This window comes from Phodopus roborovskii, unplaced genomic scaffold (genome assembly GCF_943737965.1).
Source record: "Phodopus roborovskii unplaced genomic scaffold, PHOROB, whole genome shotgun sequence".
In the NCBI taxonomy this organism is placed as follows: Eukaryota; Metazoa; Chordata; class Mammalia; order Rodentia; family Cricetidae; genus Phodopus; species Phodopus roborovskii.
In genome coordinates this window covers 51,552,510-51,576,176 of record NW_026126517.1, presented here as the reverse complement: position 1 = coordinate 51,576,176, position 23,667 = coordinate 51,552,510, and the positions used below count along the sequence as shown (strand labels likewise).

General features: G+C 37.1%; 1 protein-coding gene across 1 annotated transcript in view; it reads right to left on the bottom strand.

The window, feature by feature from the left end:
• Positions 1 to 23,667, bottom strand: part of Hmgcll1 (3-hydroxymethyl-3-methylglutaryl-CoA lyase like 1) — a 131,550-nt gene that overhangs the window by 52,057 nt on the left and 55,826 nt on the right. Inside the window, exons 6-7 of the mRNA XM_051197968.1 lie at positions 14,699 to 14,762; positions 12,136 to 12,324 (exon numbers count right to left, since the gene is read on the bottom strand). Of these exons, the coding sequence (XP_051053925.1) occupies positions 12,136 to 12,324; positions 14,699 to 14,762 (253 nt within the window). The remainder of the gene's footprint in view (positions 1 to 12,135; positions 12,325 to 14,698; positions 14,763 to 23,667) is intronic.

Genomic DNA, 23,667 nt, shown 5'->3' with positions numbered 1-23,667 from the left:
GTATGGCATATGTATATGTGGGTATCCAGGGGCATGTGTGCTAAGGCATGCATGTGGAGGCCAGAGGTCAGTGCTGGGTGTTGCTCCTCATCTTGCATCTTGTTTGAGATGGGATCTCTTGTTATTTTCCCATATGCATGCTAAGCTGTAGGGCTGGTGAACTTCTGGGGATTCTGCTGCCTCTGTTTCCACCTTAACATGGGTATGCTGGGATTACAGAAACACACCATCATACCTGACTTTATACAGGTTCTGGAATTCAAACTCAGGTACATCATTGTTTTGTGGCAATCGATGTCCTAAGTGAGCTATATTCCCAACTGTCTCCCATTTGTATATTCGAATATAATCTCATTAGATTATAAACGTTATCTATATGTATTTATTTAAGTTGAATATTGAACCCTGAAAATTATCATACTAAAGAAGGCTCGACAATAAACCATTCCCTAATTAAAATCTATGACCATTGTGTTTGGCATCTTCAGAAGTAGAGACTTGTCTTCAATTCTTGTAAGTGATCAAGGGGAACAGCAATAGCAACAGCTTATACTATTTTGAGTGTCTCTTAGTTTTCAAAAGGAAGTTTCTCATGCCTGGTATTTGAGTTTTGTTGTTGTTTTGTTTGTTTTTTAGACATTCTATGGCTCAACTTGTATTACTTCATTTTAAGATATTTATACACACACACACACACACACTATATGAAATTTTAGGTAAACATCAAATAATGATTCCCTATATATTTTCCAAGTGCCCCTACTATTGTTTATCCCTCCCTCCTCCCTGTCCTTTCTATATTGTCCTCTCTTTCAAAATAAAGCTTCTTCCCCATTTTCTCATTCTCCTCTCCACATCACTTATATCCTTCTTTTCCTCTGTGTAGGCCTCTCTCTTTCACAGTCTTTGTTTTCTTTCCTGGTTCTGTAGTTACTCCAGGTTCAATACTCACACCCAAAGATACAGAGTTAGAACGACAGATGAGAGGGAACAGAGGCTGTTTGTCTTTCTGGTTTGGGTTATATCACTCAATATGGTTTCTAGTTCCATCCATTTATCTGGATAGTATCTTAGTGGTAACCAATAGCTGTCTAAATGGAATCAGGAGTCTCTTAATAGAAGAGAAATCATGCCTGGTATTATAAAATTAGCCAGCAACATGTAGCTGTAAGGGCATGGATCTCACAGGAGAACCTACTGCTACCACTTTCCTTAACCATCTTAACTCCTAACTTCATTGTAAATATTTAGCATTATTGACAGATAAATGCAGGTCACATCCCTCATTGAAGAGGTTTCTTTTGTAGCAGGAGGAGAGTGTTACAGATATAATTGCAATACAACTCTTGCACCTAAGACTCGGAGGACATAGTGGAAGAGAAGGCAGAAATGTGGCATGAAGCAGAAGATCAAAGAAGTCTATTCTGAGACTGTAACAAGCCTCCTTGACAAATCCTGAACAGTTTCAACACATGTTAACATCCCAGTGGGGATGGAGGCCTTGTCTCTAGATGATATATTATAAGAAATTAGCAACTGAGAGTAAGAATTACTCTATCCCAGGGATGAGCCCCTGATCAATTATCCAATAGCAAGTAATCAGCCCTAGAAACATAGGTGCCAGCAATGCTGGATGGACTCAGGATTGTATTTTTATGTTTATTGGGCTGATATCTTAGAAGTAAAAATTATTTATGCAAAATCCACGCTTTATTGGATTAATCTGTTATCATTTTAAAGTCATGTTGTCTTTCTTAAAGCCGAAATACATATTAATACTGTATGGTCTACTGGAATCAGACCTTACATTATTTTCTTTTTCTTGTCTTTGTTTGTTTGTTTGAGACAGGGTTTTCCTGTGTAGCTTTGAAGCCTCTCCTGGAATTTGCTCTTATACATCAGGCTGGTCTTGAACTCATAGAGATCCATCTGCCTCTGCCTCCTAAATGCTGGGATTAAAGACATGTGCCACCACAGCCCGGCTGGCTCCTACTTTATTTTCAAGGAGAACTGTTCCCATATGTCTGTGCAGATGAAGAAAATAAGTGCTAGAGAGTTTGCTCAGTAGTTACAAACATTGGCTGATCTTTCAGAGAGCCCGGGTTCAATTCCCAGGACCCACATGGCAGCTCAGAAGGTAACTACAGTCCCAGGGGAATCAGATGTAGTCTTCTGACCTCAGGAGGTACCAGGAATGGAAATAGTACTCAGACATCCAGGTAGACAAAACCCTCACACATGAAAAACAATAAAATATAAAGATTTTTTTAAAAAGAAAAATTAAATACATTTTGGTCTTTACAGAAAAGACAATCTACTCTACAGGCTTGGACTTTGGATTGAAATCAGTAAGCTTGGGTTATGTAAACAAATGTCAACCACATCCTTTAACCACAACCTTTCTTTTTAACATCACAAAATTAGTCTTAATAATATTTTCCACAGGGGAAAGTTTTCCCTAAGAAATTTCTCAAGGTATTGACATGTTTAATATAAATACATTTTAATGTTATGTATGTATGTATATATACATATATGCATGAATATTTCAGCTTTATTAATTGAATAATTTTCTCATAGTTTGCCAAACTATTTCCAGTTCTGATTTGATGAGGTGAGAGTAATTTACAGTGTTAGATTAAAATGGCTCAGTATTAGAAATCAATCTCACAATACACAATACCATATTCATTTATTTAACAGTATTAGTGAAGATTAAATTCAAGTTGAGAAGGCAGTAGTCAGAGAATTCAGTAACTTCAAATCACACACCCCAGAACCCCTACCTGCAATCAGCTGAATGTTTCCAGTAGTTCCACAATAACATCCAGATCACCTATGCATATTTCAGAGTTTGGGTCTAGCCTCCAGTTCCCAGGTAAAAGGCCCTGAAATGGCAACTCTTGTAACCCCAGCACTGGGGAAGTGGAGACAGGTGAATTCCTAAGATTAAATAGTCAACCAGCCTCATGGTGAATTGTGGATCTTCCTGAAAGATCCTGTCTCAAAAAACAAGGAAAGTTAAGAATTTAGGAGGCTTGAAGAAACCATCCTGAATAAGGTAACCCAATCACAAAAAGAGGAACATAGTATGTACTCACTCATATATGGATTTTAGACATAGAGCAAAGGATTACCAGCCTATAATACCACCACCAGAGAAACTAGATACAAGGAGGATTCTAAGAGATTCATATAAGGTCCCTCACAGAAGGGGAAAGGGACAAGATCTCCTGAGCATATTGGGAGTGGGAGGGGGCAGTGAGTGGAGAGGGAGCTAGGAGAAAGAAAGGGGAGGAGAGGAAAGCACATGGGACTAGGAAGATTGAGTCAGGGGAGGAAGAGAGGAAAGAGAGAGAGAGGGAGAGGGAGAGAGAGAGAGAGAGAGAGAGAGAGAGAGAGAGAGAGAGAGAGAGAGAGAGAGAGCATAAAAGAGGGAACCATTATAGGCTTGAAGAGAAAACTGATCCTAGAGAAATGTCCAGAGACCTACAAGGGTGACTCCAACTAACAATTGGAGCAACAGTGGAAAGGCTACCTTAAATGCCCTTCCCTGATAATGAGATTGATGACTAACTTACCCACCATCATAGAGCTCTCATCTAGCAGCTGATAGAAACAGAAGGGGACACCCACAACTAATCACTGAGAGGAACTGGAATCCAGATGCAGAGAGGGAGGACAAGACCAGGCTACAGAAACCCAGAGAGAGCTGACCTGAATAAGGAGGAGCTAATGGGCCCCAGACTGATAGCTGGGAATCCAGCATGGGGCTGACTCAGACCCCCTGAACATGGGTCTCAACTAGAAGGACTGGAAAGTCTAAGGGACCCCAGACAGTGGAACCAGGATGTATCCCTGGTGCACAAAAGGACTTTGGGAGCACGTTCCCATGGAGGGATACTCGCTTAGCCTAGAGGCAGGAGGGATGGCCTAGTCCCTACTCTAAATGGCTTGACAGATTTAGATGACCACTCCCTACATACATGTGGAGTGGAGGGGAGATGGGAGGGGAGGGTGGTCAGCGGGCATGGGAGGGTGGGAGAGAGGGAGGAAGAGGGAACTGGGATCTATATGTAAAATTAAAAAAAAAAAGGATATAGGAGGCAGATTATTGTCACTTGTTTAGGAGAATAACAATACCATGCAAAGACACAGTACCATGCAGAGACGTGATCCTTTCATACCTAGTTACTTCAACACTTTTACCATAATGACATATAGTATTTTATATCTGTTGAATCCTCATTGCATCTTTGGATTAAAACCAACTTAATGATGATGGCATGAAATCATTTAATTGTTTTACTGAATCAAATTACCAAGTATTTCACTGAAAATTTTTGTGTCTCTATCCAGATATTAACATAATTTGCCCAGGGTATTTTTTTGTTTGTTTGTTTGTTTGTTTAAATTTTGTTTGGTTTTATCTGTTTTTGTTTTGTTTTTGTTGTTGTTGTTTGAGTTTGAGGGCTTTTCTGAAAAAAATTATATAGGAGTTAGTTCTCTGGAGAGATGGTAGAAAATGGTGGTAGACCTATCTGTTCCAGGAATATTCTTATTGTGAAATTTTTTATTACTCTTTAACCTCATTATTTGTCACTGACTATGTTTGGTCATCTGTATTCTCTTGGTTAATTTAAGTAGGACACATGTGTTTAGAAATTCATCTATTCTATGCTCTTCCAATTGTTGAAACAGTCCAAACTTTTATCTAATTATCCTCTGACTTAAAAAAAATCTGTGTAAAATCCTATTATTAAATTTGATTAGTTAGTCACTATTGATTTTGTTATTTTCAAAGAAACAACTCTGCACTGCTTGGCCTTTTGTATTGTTCTTTAAGTACATTTATTAATTTCCTTATTAATTCCTGTACTGATGATCATAGTTCTCTACATCTATTAAATCCTTATTTGGCTAGTTGTCTTTTTCTATGACCAAGAGAACATGACAAGATTGTTTATTTGAGTTCTCCTTTTTTAAAGATGCGTTAACATAGAGATGAAGATGTCCTACTTACACCTGCCATCATAGTGTCTCACAGGTTTTCATAACTCTTGTTTCCATTTTCATTCATTGTGTAAAAAATCCTTTCCCCAAGCATGGTACATACTGTATAATCTCAGCTGAATGTATGTACATTTGCAGCATCAAGAAGGATACATCAAGCTGTGCTGCTTGTGACTGGGAGAGTTTTTGGCTTCTTGTGTTTTGTTTCCTGTAATGCAAATACTACAAAATAAATAAAAGCTTCTTTTAAAAGCTTAAAAAAATCCTTTCCCCATCGGTTTCTTCACTAGTCAACTAATCATTCAAAAAATATATTGTTCAGTCTTCATAGTTTCTTTTTGTCTATCTGTCCTTCTAATAAGATTTATTCTTACAAGGCTCTCAGGACTGGATTTATTTCTCTTCTTTGTGTGGTTTTCTTCTGAAATGCTGACTTAGTTGTCGTAATGAATCATTTTAACTATTGTTTGTCTTGAAATGTCTTTGTTTCTCCTTCAGTTTTACATGAGAATATTCTGGGCACAGCAATAATGATTGGCAGCCTTGATATACATCTGTCCCTTCTTTCAATTTCTGTTGAAGTTTGTGTTATTCTGATAGATATCTCATGATAGTTTTCATGTCTCACGGCTTTTTGCTGCACACTTAGAATTTTAATAATTAGGTGATATGGAGGCATTGCTCCTAATCTTTTATAGTTGGGGTTCTATATTCATCCTTTACTTAAATAGTCTCCTCAGGACACTTCCTACTTCTTGATGGTGACTTTCTACTCTGTGATCTGTTGCTGTTACCTCCTTCTTAACTTCTATAGCTCTCTTTGTCTTGTAACGTCAGGTCTTCTCTGTTGCCTTAACACTTCCTTTTTAAATTTTTATTATTTTTTTCTTATTTTACATATTGAACCCTGTTCCCTCTCCCTCCCATGCCCCCAACCTTCCTCCTACCCCTCCCCCACTGCACAGGGAGGGTGATGCCTTCCAGTAGGAATCATCAAAATCTGTCATCCTCCACAGGGAATGTGTTCCCAAAGTCCTTTCTTGCACCAGGGATACATCCTGGTGCCACTATCAGAGGTCCCTTAGTCTGCCCAGGCCCTCTAACTGAGAACAACGTTCAGGGGGTCTGAGTAGGTATAATGCTGGTTTCCCAGCTATCAGTCTGGGGTTCTATGAACTCCCCCTTGTTCAGGTCAGCTGTCTCTGTGGGTTTCTGTAGCCTGGTCTTGACCCATTTTCTTATCACTCCTCCCTTTCTGCAACTGGATTCCATGAGTTCAGCTCAGTGTTTAGCTGTTCCTATCTGCTTTTGTTTCCATCAGCTACTAGATGAGGGCTCTATGATGGTGGGTAAGTTAGTCATCAATCTCATTATCAGGGAAGGACATTTAAGGTAGCCTTTCCACTATTGCTCAGATTGTTAGTTGGGGTTGCCCTTGTAGGTCTCTGGACATTTCTCTAGGTTCAGTTTTCTCTTCAAACCTATAATGGCTCCCTATATCATGGTATGTCTTTTCTCGTTCTCCTCTATTCCTCCCCCAACTCAATCTTCCTGATCCCACATATTCTCCTCTCCTCCCCTCTTCTTTCTCCTAACTCCATCTCCACTCACTGCCCCCCGCCCCAATATGCTCAGGAGATCTTGTTCCTTTTCCCCTTTGTGCGTGAGGTACCTTGTATGAATCTCTTTGGTTCCTCCTTGTATCTTATTCTGAAGGCACAGAGGAAGCTTCTCATCTATGATCGTTTTCTTTCTTGTATATCTGTTTTACAATGCTGTTAAAAAATGTATCAAATAAATGAATAATATATAATGCACGTGTTTATAAATATATCTGCTACCCAGTGCTTTCTACTATGGCTTTGTTCATAAATAAGATATATGCTAAAAGTTAATATTGTTGACTAAGGTAGTAATTGCAATGACTGTCATGGGTTTACCAACTAAGTGCACCATTATCAAGGGATTTTTCTGGAAATTCTGTGACTAGTCTCAATTTTTCACAATTACATCCTTTGTAACAAGTAGGAATAAAAAAGAGAAAGACTTGGCTAGGTAGTAGAGGAAATTGTTTTAAATCCTCTTTGAGAACCACATAAACCAATTACATTAAGAAAAACTTGTAGTTTGGTGGCATTTTAACATGGTTAGTAAGAGTCTGCATAAAACCATGAATGCTTTTGATGTAAAAATTAGGTTAATAATTTAGTCTTTCTAAAAGAGAATAACAAACATGTGGAAAGCATTATAAAGAAAGGCACACTAGCTAGAGGTCTATTAAGTTTAAGAAAAAAGAATGTAGTATTTCTTCATGAGAAATTGCTGGGGTTCCTGCTTTTTCTCTGTGCTAGCAATTAATGTGGACCATTACTTGTAGCATTGGATATTATTTGTTTTACCCTGTTTTACCCAATTATAAAGACTCAAAACATTTTAATGGAGAAAAATGAGCAATTATGTTATATTAAGCAGATTAACCAATTTGTTAAACTGGTGTTTTATTTAGGGACTTGGGGAATATGAAACAGGGTAAAATTCAGTTTTCATATAAAGTTGGAGACACATATATAGGGCCATGCATGTTTCTTCCATTACTAAGTTGTTGTACATTTTATCACCTCATTTTCTTGCTCTGTTGCTTTTGAGCAGTTATAAATACCCCACACTTACATCTATAATCAGAATAATTTCTTTATATTAAAATATGTTATAATTATGAATTATTGATGTCCACATACCCATGTGCTCCTATGAGTTACATGTTTAAGTAATTAAAAGCACAATAAAACCTGAAAATCCAAGAAAGGTTCCTCTACTAGTTGATTAGATGTGCGTTCCAGACTGAGGGGGACGTTCTGTTTATAACTCCCATTTGTTTCCTACCACTATAGCCAAGTTTCTACTTATTACATGTCCCCTTGCCTTAATAGTAACTTCTAGTTTGAAACACTGCAAACTGTCTCTCCAACCCTGAATTAAAGCAAATGATATCCACTTCACATCCACCACAAATTTTACTAGAAACCACTTCAAAGATTCCATTAAAATGAGCTATGGCCATTGCTTCATGAAGCCAAGGTTAGCTGTGTTCCTAATGAAGCTGGATTCTCTCATTTCCTCTACCCTGAAACATTAAGATTTTCCCCCATTATTTTTAGTTCTCATTATCATCTAAATTTAAACCTGCTTGTTTTATTGTTGTTACTGCCATTTCTGTTAAAAGTTGGGGTTAAAAATGGTCTCTTGTGGGTTTTTAGTTATTCAGGACTCTTAAAGAGGAGCACCCACTTCTGTGTACAGTGACATCCCAATGCCACACCCATATTTGTTCAATGAGTTTAAAATTATAAAAGAATTAAAGATTGTCTGAATTTTGTATAGGTTCCAGAAAGTGGGAGTGTATGTCTTCCTTCAGTTACAAATAACTTATTAAGCTATATGCAACCAAAAATGACACATAAAATAGAAACTTCGATAATTTCGAAACATTAGTTTCTTTTGCTCACCCCTGCTTTTGACTATTTTATCAATTGTTTATTTATTCACTTTATGTTTCCCAATATACAAGTTGCTGTGACACTTTTTATCCATGTGTTTACACTGAAATGATGCTCATGGATACTATGGAGTTGGAAGAATACCACTCCTTTCCCAGGCCATCTTGCCTCCCTCCTGCTTTTTTGCCTCCCATATTTACATAGAGCTGGTACATATGAGGAAGGATACAACAGAATATATAACCACAGGTTCTTAGAGCTTTTACTAACTACAAAAAGAGCTGTTGAAGAGTATAAGATCCACCTGTTCACACACACACACACAGAGAGAGAGAGAGAGAGAGAGAGAGAGAGAGAGAGAGAGAGAGTTTGCCAAGAGCTTACCTTAAAAAGAAATATCATTCCTTCAGCATAGACATGTGATTGAAAATGAAGGGTCCCACTGACCCACAACTATGTGAAAGTAATTTATCTGGTATGTCTTTCAAATTTAATCTAAAGCCAAACTCTAAATTCACGAGGACTATGAAATTTTACGATGCACAAAGAGAGGTTTTCAATCTATTTTCCATTTTTAGTCAATATCTTGAAAAATAAACATGATTTCTCTCTTGTATGCGAAGAATTGTGACATTGTTGTTTATTCTTTGTGTTCATTCGAGGACTCCTGCCCACATAAAAATATTTTTTTCATGTTCCCCACTTGATTGGATCCAAACATGAATAGTGGTCGCCTGTATTTCCAGTATAGGATTCCAATGTTCCCCAACATTTTGGGACTTAACTATGAATGGGAAGTATTCCACTCAACTGATCAAGTTTTCTAAATCTCAATCTATTCACCTTTTACCCCATCTTTCCAAGCTATTTGAATCAGTGTATTTTTTTTTAATGTTCTTGAAACACACACATTCCTTACAGGGAATTATTTCGTCTTATTCTGTAGACTGATTTTAACAAGTATTATGACATTCTGAGAGATGCAATGTAAGTTCTATCACTGTGCATCATAAAATATACTTAAATAAACCCAGAGTGGATCACTCTGCCTGGCTTCTTGATTCAGTAAAATGAACTATATGAGGTTATGGAAAGCATAATGTTGCACTGATTATAGGTATATTTTCTTTAAAAAAAAAAAACAGAAGTAAAAGTAAAATAACAGTAGGTTGGGCTTACTGCTCAATATTAGAAGATTAGCCTAGCATATAGGAGGAAGCCCCCAGTTTGATGGTCAACATCAAATACACACCAAATCAAAGAAGGGAAGAAACAAAAATACATAAACCAAAAATATTTGCTTATAATAGTTGTCTATACTAGTTGTAAATGCTATATTTATACAGTCACATATACAACTATACAATATAGTTATAAATACTAGATTTGACTTTGGTGGTGTATTTTCATATATTAGCAACACGTGTTTGTTAATAGCAGCATCATAGTACATGGCTAATGAATTACATTAAGACATCACAATGACTACCAGATCCCTTGGAGACAGTAGCTTTTCAGTACTTATGAGATCACTAGTGTATGTGTAATTTATTTTCTACCTAAATATTTTAAATATATTTAAATATAATTATAAAATAAAATATTATGCAGAATATTACTATAATTTTGTAAATACGCTTTTATAAACAATTAAAATCACAATACATCTAGATATCTACAAGGATGACCCCAACTAACAATCTAAGCAATAGTGGAGAGGCTAACTTAAATGCCCTTCTCTGATAATGAGATTGATGATGACTACCTTATATGCCATCCTAGAGCCATCATCCAGTAGCTGATGGAAGTAGAAGCAAACACCCACAGCTAACCACTGAGCCGAACTCCTGGAATCCAGTTGCAGAGAGGGAGGAGTGAAGAGCAAAAGGGTCAAGACCAGGCTGAAGGAACCCACAGAAACAGCTGACCTGGACAAAGAATTGCTCACGGACCCCAGTCTGATAGCTGGAAAACCAGCATAGAACTGACCTAGACTCCCTGAACATGGATGTCTGATAGAAGGACTGGGACGTATATGGGGCCTCTGGTAATGGATCAGTATTTATCACCAGTGTACAAATGGATTTTGGGAGTCCATTCCACATAGAGGGATACTCTCTCAGCCTAGACACATGGGGAAGGGCCTAGGCCCTGCTCCAAATGATGTGACAGACTTTGAAGATTCCCAGGTAGAAGGCCTCACCCTCTCTGGGGAGCAGAAAGGGGATAGGATGGGAATGTCAGTGGAGGGGTATGGAAGGAGGGGAGGAAGGAAATGGGATTGACATGTAAGACAAAAGTGTTTCTAATTTAAATGAAAAAATATTTATAAATTAAAACAAGCAGTATTAATGGGTGGAGACCAACAACTTTTTGTCTATACTCTGAGTCTACACAACAAGCTTTGATCCCCAATAACTAAAGTACCATATATAAAATAATGACCATACTTTATAAATAAGTTACTATTCATAATGAGAAAATATAGAATTGTATAAAGATTAAATATTGAAGTTGAGGGAAAACCTTAGGCATGTGCTCAGGAACACCCAATAAGACAAAAGGCGAAGTTGGATTTAGCACCCTGAAGTCAGGCACATTTCTCTATTGTCATTGAATCAAGACTACCTGGGAAGGAAAAAATTAAAGTTCCCACACCCTAAAATATCATGAGATATTTCTTCTTCATTTCTTCTCACATATACAAACAAGCCAAAAAGCCCTTCCCACAATTCTAATTGTCTACAAATAACTACATAGTTTGGAACAGTAACATTAAACTTTACAAACTGATTTTCAGCCTTAGCAAAGAACTGTAATATTATTTCTTTAATGGTGAAATTTTAGTGGTATGGATATCAAATAAATCTTATTTTTTCATAAAATGAAAATTTTAAAATAAAATCATTTAAATTTACTCTTTATATAATTTATACTTATAATAGCATATACCTTAGTATTTCTTAATACTCTAACTTTTTAGATTTTATTTCTCAAGCCATATAAAGGAATCTGTTTGATTAAAATAATCAAGAGTTTTATTGAAAGTGAGACTGTGGGCTCAGTGTTGGAGTGTTTGCCTGGCACACATAAGGCTTTACAATTCCTAAGTACACATGTATGCACACATGTGAGGCTACAAACTTTAGAAAGATGCTTTAGTAAAATTTCTCTTTTCCTACTCCACATATATTCATCATAGTGCAACCAAATTAACAAAAGTTCACTCGTTTCATGACTACAGCAGCACATGCTACAGTTTTTGTGTCTTCTCAATATATCATAATATTCAACTGTATTAAATTTTATAGTTGAGTTACATAGGAATTTAAATTAGAATCTATACATCTAATAGAATTGCTACTTCAAAATTAAAGACCACCAACTTTACCAAATCATACAAATAGTACTAAGACCTTCATTTTCCTAAAAAGTTATAGAGCATTTACAAATATTTCACACATGTAGCTATGTTAAAACATCATTTTCATAGAATCTCAACATAAACTACATAATACACATTATTTAAGCATTACATTTGCATTTAATAAATTTGTTTCACTAAAACTTTCAACATACTTGTATCATAAAAAACTACAGCATAGCACATTGGGACTGCACATACCTGAAGAGCTGTTAGGATGTTTGCAAGGGCTTGTCCATATGTGTCATGGCAATGAACAGCGAGAGCTCCTGGAGGGATTTCTTTCATGACACTTTCCAACATCATCTTCATGCTGCCTGGAGTGCCCACTCCAATTGTGTCTCCCAATGATATCTCATAGCAGCCCATAGCATACAATCTCTTTGAGACCTGTTGAAAGGCAAACTGCTGGTAAGAAAATGAAAAGGAGCTGAAACCAACCCTATGACTCCTAAGTAATCATTACCTGTAGATAAAAGTTACAACTTTGATGACTTTGCCCACAGAAAGTATTTACTTCAGTTTCCCAGTCCTCTTTTCTGCCCATTAAATTTTAAGCCCCATAACAATATTTGGGATGAAATCACTGTTATTATGTTGTCTGTTCAAGCTTGTCTTAGAGTCATACCTACTTCATATATACCCACCCATCTATCTATCTTTTCCTTTTGAGCTGTAATTTCACATAGGTGAAGTTAATGTTTCTCAACTCTAATTAAAAAGAAGCATTGAATTTGGAAGTAGTGTTTCTTTGGACATTATATCAGAGATCATGAGACATCAGCAGTTATTTCTACTCTGCCATTAAGATGCTTAGCAATTAGAAGAATCACTTAATAGTACTAGCTTATATTTTCTGTCTTGTGAGTGAGTTAAGGGATTTATGCCAGGTAAATTTCAAGTTATCTTCAGTTTTACAATGAAAGAGCAATGTAGACTGCATGAAGACAGCATGATATTTTTTTGTTGAATATATATGACAAAATGTCCTCATCTAGAATGCTTCCTAAAGTAGCGACAGTATGCTTTCAAAACTTATAATAATCATGACCATGTTAATGGCATGCTTGGCTGCAAAATAAAATAAATAAAAGGCTTTTTTTTGACATTTAGCTTGTACTTTTCCAGAGACACCTTATTCCAGGCACTGTGCTAGGTGATGAGATTGACCAGAAAGCAGATGTTGGCATGGGTCTTGTGATCATGAATACAAATGAGGACCAGTTTTTTGCCAATATCATGGAGAGATACACAAGCCAAACTAAAATAAGACTCTAAAGAAAGAAACAAGATCATGTACTAAAGGACACTGAACACTGGCCTAGAGCTGTCAAGCAGTGGGGGTGGGGCGTTAAATGACCTGAGATAAAGTAAGCTTGAAAAGAGTGAGAGAGAAGAGTCTGAAACATGTTCGGTAAAGCATACACACATAAAGGTTAGTGGGTTCCAAGCCACTGGAGTGTGAAAGGCAGAGAGCATTCCAAAGCAGGCAAAAAGTCAATTGTGCAAGAGAGGGCCATGAGCAAGCAAAGAACAGGGGTATTGAGTGTGAAGAAGGGGGAGAGTCTGCAAAAGTAATCAACTTTCAAGTAGTCGTTTCAGAAAGAAAAGAATAAATTCACAAAATGTATTAGGCTAGCACAAAGGCCTCTGCAGCATAGTTGCTGATCATGAATTTTTAATACTTCTAATCTGTCTTCAAGGCTTCAGCAGCACCCCAGTTGTGGTGAAAAAAATGACTATGCAACTCTTCCATGCTAGAACAGTACAAGAGGGGGACAAACAGTCTAGTGTCCCCAAAAAGTTTACATAAGTTTTGTGAGACCTGAAGTCAAGCCTTCTGGGAATATTCTTTAAAAAGAAATACAATATATAATGGTCTGTGCATATTGATAGCACAGTCTTAGAAGAAAGGAGAGTGATAAAAAGCCTCAGCTTCATCATTCACTAGTATACTTGCCTCTATGATCAAGGACCTTTAAAAGACAAGATAATGAGATAGTATTCATTTGAAATATCTTCAATTATCTTCATAGTTCAAGTGAGTGAAAAAGGAAGGAATTACTTCAGATGGACTAAGAGTTTAATCCACATAATCTGGGGTTTACTAATGATGTCACATTTACTCTTCCAGTATTGTATCACAAACTTTATGAAAATTCACAGTCAACAAAAGTTTACATTAATATACTTCATATGCAAATAAGTTTCTAAACTAGTTCCCAAAGTAGAGTATTTGGTATTCATTAGTATGAATTAATGGTAAAGAAAGAGTTAGCATATAATAAGCAGATTTAATAATCCTATATGCAGATTCTTAATGAATGCAATCTATTGACACAGCACAGTAATGAATATCACATGTGAACCGAAGCACTGTAGCACATGCTCTGATGTAAGCATGGAGAAGAGAGAGCTGACTACATACATGTGCACAGCTGTCTGACATTGTGATGGAAGTGGGAAAGCATTTCTTTGGCTAAGGTAATGCACAAGCAAGACAGCTTTTTCTCTTTCTGTGGTTAAAGCATCCAAAATATGACTCAATTATCACCCACCTTTGGAAAGTTATAGTCAATGGATCTATGTTAAAATGAAATGACTAGCTAAGTGACAAAACACAGCTTCAGTGATAAGTTCCCAGCCGGGCTTCTTTTTAGCCTCTGCTACTGATATTCAATAAACAATTAAGAAAACTGTCTAAAATTGACCAATAATACTCATCGTTTTAACAGTAACCACAAAGGCTGGAGATGTTTCTTACTTCTGCGACTTTTTGTGGCATGATGCTTCCTTCGTATGGACAGCCCAGGGCACAGGACACATATCTGTATTGAAAAATACAGAGCCATGTGATCTGTCCATCATCTCCAGATTTCCCAATTTAAAATACATCAGCAAAATTATTTTCCAACCTTTACTTTATTCTCCAATGAAACAAAATTGTTTAGGAGAATTTAGAGGCAAGTCAAACTTTACTCTATCAGACAATTACAATTTGATAATGTCACTTGATGATGACAATGACTACAGATCATAATAGCCAGTTTACACTATAGCAGTGGTTCTTGACCTGTGGTCTTGACCTCTTGGTGATTGAATAACCCCTTCACAGAGGTCTCCTAAAACCACCTAGTATATCATATATTTACATTACAATTCATAACAGTAGCAACAAAAATAATTTTGTTATTGGATATCATCACAACATAAGGATTTTTTTTATTAAACGGTCACAGCATTGGGGAAGTTTAGAACCATTATACTATATCATGATATAAATAAAAGCAGGAAACACCAATGAAATATAGTTTTATTTAGATGGTTATAAATTCAATATTTAATTACCCATGTATAAATGAATTTTCTCTCCATACATCTATCTGGATGTTTTTGACACCAAATAAGATACAGCCATTATTCATTTCCAACTCCAGGAAGTGTTTACCACCTCAGAATTTATCTTATTTCTCACATGAGTTTATCTAACTTGTTCCATGTAGAATAGTGTCTAATGTGTTAAAAGGCTCTGAACAAAGTTATTCTGGAAGCTTCCTCAACAATTCATTTCCACTTAAAGATGGTGATCCCTTTCCACATTATCAATCTTGACAACAAGTCTACTTTAACTATTCTCAGCTGATCTCCAACCCCACTTTACTGAACCATCCTCAGACACTTTTCTAATGCACTGCTAAAATAATGCATTTTATGTCCGGTGGCTAGGAATGAAAAATGCCACATAGGGACAGGGGTGGCAGGAACGAAGTTGGAGATACAGTTCTTGGTCTAGGAAAAGAAAGATTGTAGATAGCAATGCTATGTTTACCAAGGAGGCTAGACTTGGAGATGATTCAAATCTATTCTGAGGTACTCTGAACATTTAGGTAAGATCCTGAAAAGTGAAATTTGTTTCATTGAAATCTAGTTTTCATAAAGTGGCTGTCAGAGGGAAGGTAGGAGCAAGAGGAGAACATATTAGCATATTCATTGAATTTAAGCTGTGATTCATTAGAAGATTCAGAATAAAATTTCTAATAGACTCAGATGCACAATAATTGGTCTATTACACACTGATTATCAGATGTAACTTAACTTGGAGTTATCAATATAGATAAAATTGACATTTGAGGAATAAAATGCAAAATAACAATCCCATCTCACAGTTCAAAAGACAAGGAAGGAGAATTCAAATTTATTGGGAAAGTAGTTTGTTCCTCCAGTTCTTATATATATTTTATTCAACATTTTAGATAATTTGTTAAAATGTGACCTACCAAGATACATGAGAAGTGACATACATAGCACTATATAAAGTTGTATAAAAGAGGAGAAATTCCAATCCAAATACTATGATTCTAGTAATGTGCATTTGTTCTGTCCCAAACACTGAGATGCGACTAAATATAATATCTAAAATTCCAGTTACAATTTTACTTTTTTTTGAGACAAGGTTTCTCTGGGTAGCTTTGGCTATCCTGTAACTTGATCTATAGATCAGACTGCCCTTGAACTCAGAGATCTGCATGCATCCAAGTGCTGAAATTTAATGTATGTTGCACCATGGAATGGCTCATAATTTGGAAAAAGCATGCCAATACTCAACAGTAAATTCAAATTGTTCAAAACAAGCATCCCATGCTTTATTCAGCTTGTTGCTAGGCCATGACTACCTATCAGCTTGGTCCTAAGGTCTAACTCTCTGTATGGGTATTTTCACTCACTTCTTACTAATAACTTTCCAAAGTACAGATTTTCCTATCTTGGCTTCCAGTGAACTTTATTTTCATAGAATCTTCCTCAATTTTGTGTCTTCTTTGACTTACTTATACATGGAGTTACTCACTACAAAACTAATACAATATTCCTCAAACTTTGTCTTTATTTGGCTTTAAGATTCTTAAAGAAAGGTTGGCACACAAAGGCTCATAAGCCAAACTGTGCTAATAATCCCTTTTCTCAAAAGTTCTATTGAAGAATTTAGCATAGAACCAAATACACTGAGATCAACAACTAACTTATCCATGGAGCCCTCATCTAATATCTGTTGGAAACAGGAGCAAACACCCATACATAAACAATGAATCGAACTAGAACCCAGATGCAGATGGAGAGGACAAGACCAGGCTGCAGAAACACAAAGAGACAGCTTACCTGAACAAGGAGGAGCTAACGCCCCCCCCCAGACTGATAGCTGGGACATCAGCATGGGACTGACTCAGGCCCCCCTGAATATGGGTCTCAGCCAGAAGGACTGGCAGTCTAAGGGACCTCAGACAGTGGAGCCAGGCTGTATCCCTGGTGCACAAAAGGACCTTGGGAACACATCCCCCATGGAGGGATAATTGCCTTAACCTAGAGACAGAAGAGAAGCCCTTGTCCCTACTTCACATGACCTGTCAGATATACATGACCCCAACTGGATGGCATTGCCCTACATATGGAATTGGGGTGGGGGAATTGAAGGGGAGGGTGGTTAGGGTGCATGTGAGAGGGCAGAGAGGGTAAAAGGGAGGGAGGCAGGGAGGGAAGGAGGGGGAACTGGGATCGACCTGTAAAATAATAAATTAAAAAAAAAAAATGCTTTGACTCCAAAATTTAAGTTCAAGGACAAGTTACTGAGGAAAAGGATTTCTATTTTTGTTTCCACAGAAAATGAAAAGCTGTGGATTCCTTCCAGACTAATGTGGTTTTATCAAGCCAGACCACCTGAAACAGAGTACCAGGTGATCCTACATTCAAAACAGCTGGACAAAGCAGCCTTACAGACTACAGCCAGAATTTCTGCATCTTCTTCGAATCCCCCATGAGAGCGCCCCTTACCAGCAGGAAGTAGTTTGGAAAGAACTATGCCCAAATTCCCAAATATTGTCTATAAATGTTTGTTTTCATTTAAATGGACTTGGTTATTTAAAAAAAAAAAACCAAATACACTGAACCGATAGAAGAGAAAGTGGAGATAGTCATGACCTTATTAGCACAAAAAAGTCTTTCTGAACAGAACATTGTTAACACAGACACTAAGATCAACAATTAATAAATGGGATCTCGAAATTGAAGAGCTTCTGCACTATCATTCAGACAAAATGGAAGTCTATATAATAGAGAAAGATTTTTACCAACTACACATTGGTAGAGGGCTAATATCCAAAATATATTTTTTTTAGAAATAGACATCAAGGAAACAACCTAATTTAAAAATGGCATTACAGATCTAAACAGAGAATTCTAAAATGGCTGGCAAACACTTAAAGAAATGTTCAACATCCTTAGCCATCAGGGAAGCACAAATCAAAACTATTTTGAAGTTTTATATTTTATTGAATTAGATTCTTCTCTCATATTGTATATACCCACCTCAGTTTCTCTTCTCTCTACTCTCTCCACCCACCCCCAACACCTCCCCACTCCCCTGTATCCACTCATCCTCCTTTCCTTTTCAGAAAAGAACAGGCCTCCAAGAGACAATAGCCAAACACAACAAAGCAAAATATAATAAGACAAGGCAAAGGTCCCCATATCAGTGCTGGACAAAGTAACACAATAGGAGGAAAAGAGTCCCAAAAGCAGACCAGAGAGTCACATACATAACCTCTTTCAGTATTAGGAGTCCCACAAAAATACCAAGCTAACAACCATAATATATACCCAGAGGACATGGTGCAGACCAATGCAGGCCCCTTCCTTGCTGCTCCAGTTTCTGTGTGCCCTTAGGAATCCTGTGTCTTTGATTCAGTAGGCCATATTCTCCATCCCCTCTAACTCCTTCAGTATAACCTCCTCCTCTTCTGTGGGGTTCTTAATTAAAACCACTCAAAACAAATAGCAGCTCATGCTGGTGGAGCTGTGGAGCAAGGAAACACTCATCCAGTCCTGGTGGGAATGCCACTACGGAAATCAGTGTGGCAATTCCTCAGGAAGCTGAGAATCAATTTACCTCAAGATCCAGCTATACAACTCTTGAACATATACCCAAGGATGCTTCATCCTATTACTAAGTCCTTTGCCCAAATATGTAAATTGTGGCTCAATTAATAATAGCAGAAATAGAAAATAATCTAAATGAACAGATTGGATAAAGAAAATGTGGTATATTTACATGATGGAGTTACTCAGCCATTAAAACATGAAATTTGAAGGTAAATAGATGGAAATAGAAAAAAAATAATCCTGAGTGAAGAGACACAGTATGTATTCATGTATATGTGGTTGTTCGTCAATGATAACCAATATACAATCTGTAGAGCCACAGAGGTTAGGTACAGAGTAAGGGACTAGGGAAAGATACATAGCTATCCCTAAGAAAGGAAAATAGAATAGATAGTTATAGACAGATTCAGAGAGGGAGCTTGGACAGAAGGTTGAAGTGGGGTGGAGAGAGAGGAGGGAAACAAGGGAGGGAATACAGGGAGAGAGCTAAAATTAAGGGTCATTTCGGGGGTAGTATGGAAACCTAGTACAGTAGAAGCTTCGTGTGTGTGTGTGGTGTGTGGTGTGTGTGGGGGGTGTGTGTGAGAGAGAGAGTGTGTGTGTGAGAGAGAGAGAGAGGGAGAGAAAGAAAGAGAGAGATCTAAATGAAATCACCAAATAACAGGAACATGGATAATTTGAGCTGGTACCTATAAAGAACCTCCACCCCTATTGCTACCATCTTTGGCAAAGGAAGGTTTTCTGCATGCTATCAAAGGAGAAACATAAACACCAACCCAGCTACAAAGTCGTTGATCTGCAATAGTGACCTGCCTGCAAGACATTTTAATGCAAATGATAGCACAAGCTTGTGGGAGTAACCAAACAATATCTTATTTGATGTAAGGCCCAATACACAAGATTGAACCCATACCTGACACTGCTTGGGTGAGAAAGAACCTGAGACTAAATAGCCCAGAGACCTGGGATAAAACCAAATGCTACTGTTCTACTTAAAGAATATAGCAATAAAATGAGTCCTAATGAAATTCTGCTATACTCATAGGTCAGTGCCTTGTTCAGCCATCATCAGAGAAGCAATTCTCATGCAGCAAATGGGAAAAATACAGAGATCCAACAGCCAGACAATATGCAGAGATTGAGAGACCTTGGAGCACTTGGCCCTAAAAAAGAATGTCTCCATCAATGCTACGCCACCCCCCCACACCGAGGTCTCTGTGTCTATATCTGATATATCATTGGAGAAAATAATTATTTTCAATAGAAGGTGGGAAAAAGAAAACAAAGAATGGTAGCAAATTGCTATAATCCCAGGGGGCAAGTACTAAGAGGAATGCCACAAGTTTGAGGTTAGTATGGGCAATTTAGGACAGACAGAGCTACATAGCAAGACCCCTGTATCCAAAAACCAAACTACAAGAAGGAGGAGGAGAAGGAGAAGGAAGGAGAAAAAGGAGAAGGGGAAGGGGACGAAGAAGAAAAGGGGAAGAAGGAGGAGGAGGAGGCAGGAGGAGGGGTTGGAGGAGGAAGAGGAGGAGGAGAAGAAGGAAAGAAGATGAAGTAGGAGAAGGAGGAGAAGGGGAATGACAAGGGGAAAGGGGAGGAGGAGAACTAGAAAAGAAGATGAAGAAGAAGGTGGAGAAAGGGAATGATAAGGGGAAGGGGGAGGAGGAGAAATAGAAGAAGAAGAAGAAGAAGAAGAAGAAGAAGAAGAAGAAGAAGAAGAAGAAGAAGAAGAAGAAGAAGAAGAAGAAGAAGAAGAAGAAAAATCAGTCTACTAGACAAACTGAGCATCATATAGTGTCAGCCTCCTGTTGTACACTCATGTTAGGTTACATACACTTAGAAGAAATATAAACCTTCAAGTAAATACTCTACATAGAAAAATATGCTGAAGCAGATGTCTGAGTTTTAGTTTTATGTACCATATTTCATAAATCAATTATTTCATGTTTTCTTGCAGGCCGAAACCTAGGCCGTTTTAGGGGTGGTAGTTATAACTAGCTTGTGTTCCATAAGTGAGTTCCTCGGAGGAAGATGTCCAGTGGATGCCTTTTGATAGTCATTCAGAAGCTACTCACTGCTCACCTAAAAGCAGACCTCTGAATACAGAGACTCATTATCCCTTCAGATAAGGTTCCCTTCACCCTCAAGGTCAGGATCATAATCCATGTGGCATCTGGCCTCAAGCAGCAAGAAGGGCAGTACACACAAACTGTGCAACATGGTTTAGATAGATGGTTTGGCTAATTCAGGTTGAAAGCTGCACATTTTGAGTAAATGTGTTGTGTATAAATCATTCCTTGAAGTGAAAGTTGGGGGAGACTGTTCTTCCTTTTTGGCAGTTGGGAAGGCTGCTGCCCTAAAGTTTGGAAGCTCAATGGAACTGAGCAGCCAATTGAAAAATGTTGTACAGTGGAGGAACTTCTTCACAGTGAGCGTCTTTCCCTTCGTTTAGATTGGTTTTGGTTAATAGGTAAAAAGGTAAATAAGGACTGAACTGATTGAGACTGGAGGAAAATCTGATGCCTCACCTCCTTCTAATTAGTAGTATATATTAGGCACATTGTATGAACAAATTATTACTAGAATAAAATGCTACATCTCATGAATTGTCTTCGTTTTATGTACCTCAAAGAACTCTATTGGTTTTAAAATATTATTTAACTCACAATTTGCCTTATTCCTTAGTCTCATAATTTCATTTTCAGTTTTTTTTGAAGTTAAGAAGAAATGTCACAAACACTGTTCACAGATATATATTCTTGCCATTTTGTAATCTTTTAAGAAGAGATAAATAACTTAGGCTCCTATTTAAAAGGGGGTAAATATACACAAGCCTCACATACCTCAGACATCAGAGGTAAAATGGCAGCCCATATCACACTGGCTGTATACAGACCTTTCATGGTGTAGGCTTTCAAAATTGGAGCCTCTAGACTTTTTATGTTATAATATAATTTATAAGGACATAAAACAGTGTGATATAAAAAGAATACATGAAGTTGGGAGAGACATGAAGAAGTGTGGAAGAGGTAAGAGGATTTGGAAAAAGTGGTGATTAAATATGATCAAAATGCATTTTGTGTGGGTATATACATATATGTGTATACATACACACACATATATACCCATATATACCCATATATATGTGTGTATATATGTATATATATATATATAAAATTCTCAAAGAATGAATAAATTACAAACATAAAACAAAAATATAAGCATTTAAATTCAATGCAGTTAGGAAAGAAAATAAAGTACTGAAACAATTAAGGATCACACATGCTGAAAGTTATATTTCTAAAAATAAATAGTTCTCTGGAAAATCTAGAAATAACCTTCAAACTGAGTCAAAAAAAAGTGTTCTTGGAACCTGTATTTGTGTACATGACAACTCTACAATAGGCTATCCACAGTAGGCTACTGATACAGTTTTAAGGTTTTATCATGGGTTTTCTTGACTTTCCAATGAAAAAAATTTTCCTCTAAATAGTCTTCACATTTTGAAATAGACAAAGGTATTAATATGCTCTTTCTTTTAAAGGTTAAAAAAAAAAAGCAAAACAACTTAGTGATATTTAAATGTGAAGGCTTATAGAACATCTCTCCTTTTTATTGTGGTTACATAATTCAGCCTTAAAATAAAAACATTCCTTTATGATGAGTGGTGTGTATTATCTTGGCTTTAAAATTTTTTACAAGTTCTTAGATAAAAATTATCTATTAAGCTACAAAGATAGTTAGATACAAAAAAAAAAAAAAACATAAAAACAAAACAAAACAAAGAAAAACCAAAAAACCCAAAACTTTATGGCAGAGAATTGGGAAGATAAATTTCAATAGAAAACATGGCCTAATTCCAATCTTCATAATGTCCTCCCTCAAAACCAATTGTCTTTAACATTCCACTGCCTGGCTTCATGTGTCAGCTTGGCACAACTACAGTCATCAGAGAGGAAGAATCCTCAGCTGAGGAAATGCCTCCAGCTGCAAGACTTTTTTTTTTTCCAATTAGTGATCAATGGGGGAGGGCCAAGCCCACTGTGGGTGGCACCACCCCTGGACTGGTAGTTAGGTGCTATAAGAAATCAGGTTGAGCAAGCCAGTAAACAGCTTCCCTCCATGGCTTCTGCATCGGCTTCTGCCTCCAGGTTCCAGCTCTGCTTTGAGTTCCTGTTCTGACTTCCTCCAATGATGGGCTATGATCTGGAAGTGTGAGCCAAACAAACCCTTTCCTCCCCAACTTGCTTTTTAGTCATGGTGTTTCATTGCAGCAATAGGAAACCCTAACTGGGACACACTTTATTATTATTTTTAAATTTGAAGTTCTGGGTTTCATTAAGCCAACCCTCTTCTCTTATTAATTGCTGAATTATAATACCTCAATGGACTTTGCTTAGCTAAACTAAAAGACTCCAAAGGTAGAGTTAAATCCATTCCCAGCATAAATTGTATGCTCATCATATCTGAATATTTATATAATTATTAGAAAACAACCTATTGCCTTTCTTCAAAAACAAATAATTTATTGCATGTTTTGCCATGTATATGAACAATTCCAAATCTATGCTGCAGTTGCTGACCTTGAAAGCAGGCAAAAACAAATGCAGATTTTCCGCTTCCTTTGGTTCAATCATGCTGATGGCCCCCTTATCTTCCTGGCTCTGTTTTCCACTATGCTGTTTTCTAATGGTTTGTACACGGCTCTATTGCAAGAACCCCAGGACAGTGAATTCAAAAATGGCATTACATGATATTTCAATTCAAGGCAACCATGCAAAATCCTAAAAGAGAAAA